The 867-nt window shown below is 56.5% G+C and overlaps 1 protein-coding gene across 1 annotated transcript; it reads right to left on the bottom strand.

Annotated features, from left to right (window-relative positions):
- Positions 1-81: 81 nt before the first annotated feature.
- On the bottom strand, positions 82-551 carry LOC102483989 (sodium/potassium-transporting ATPase subunit alpha-4-like; the record flags this gene model as incomplete). Its single annotated transcript, XM_006160917.1, has 2 exons — positions 82-254; positions 362-551. Coding segments are annotated over 2 exons (363 nt in total), but the record flags the coding sequence as incomplete, so codon positions are not given.
- Positions 552-867: the final 316 nt, after the last annotated feature.

Genomic DNA, 867 nt, shown 5'->3' with positions numbered 1-867 from the left:
CCACAGTCTCCTCTGTGCAAGGCTTTCTACGAACTGTTCCAGCTCGTGACAGGCAGGAGTTCCCGGGTGGCAGGTATTTACCTTGATCCCTGCATCTCGGCACTTGCTCACAGCATCAGGTACTGCAGCACGGGGAGGGTCGATCATGGATATGAGGCCCACAAAGCAGAGGTTGTCCACGGGGAAGTTGATTTCATCCGTGTTAAAGGGGAATCCCTTGGAGAAGTGGCTAGGCAGATTCAAGAAGCAGAACCCTGGGGAGAGACAGACGAAGGGGCCAGTGGTGACCCTGCTCACGCCCCCCGCACACTGCAACATTCTGGATACCTTTCTCCCCAAGACCTCTTCCATGGCCCCTCACCTAGCACACGCTCCCCCAGACCTCCCAGCTCTAGGTAGGCATTTTGGAAGTCTTTCCTCATCTCGTCGTCCATCGGGTACTCTTGCCCGTCCAGAAGGAAAGAGGAGCAGAAGTCCAAGATCCTCTCAGGGGCACCCTTCATCATCAGCACGTGGGTTTGAGAGCTGTCCTCCTGGAGGTGGATGGACAGCTGGGAGAGCACAGGAGGAAAGAGGGAGGGACAAAAGGGAAGTACAAAAGATGACAGCCTGTTTCACACCCTCCATTTGTCTCCCCCACTCCCCCAATCAAATCCAACCCTAGGCGGAGCCCAGCCCTCTTCCCCTTCCCCTCCAGTAACGCCAACCCCAGGCTGGTATCACTCCCCACACATCTCCTTGATCTTCTCAACCACACTGGAAGCTCCATGAGCACGCAACCACTCTTGCCCCCTACAGCTTCCTTGCTGTTTGGATGGTCAGAGGCAGAAACCGTGGGCCTGGAGGCCAGCAGGTGGCATGGTGGTT

This window comes from Tupaia chinensis, unplaced genomic scaffold (genome assembly GCF_000334495.1).
Source record: "Tupaia chinensis unplaced genomic scaffold, TupChi_1.0 Scaffold132885_1, whole genome shotgun sequence".
Lineage (NCBI taxonomy): Eukaryota > Metazoa > Chordata > Mammalia > Scandentia > Tupaiidae > Tupaia > Tupaia belangeri.
Note: the sequence above shows the minus strand (reverse complement) of the source record. Positions and strands in the feature narration are given on the sequence as shown.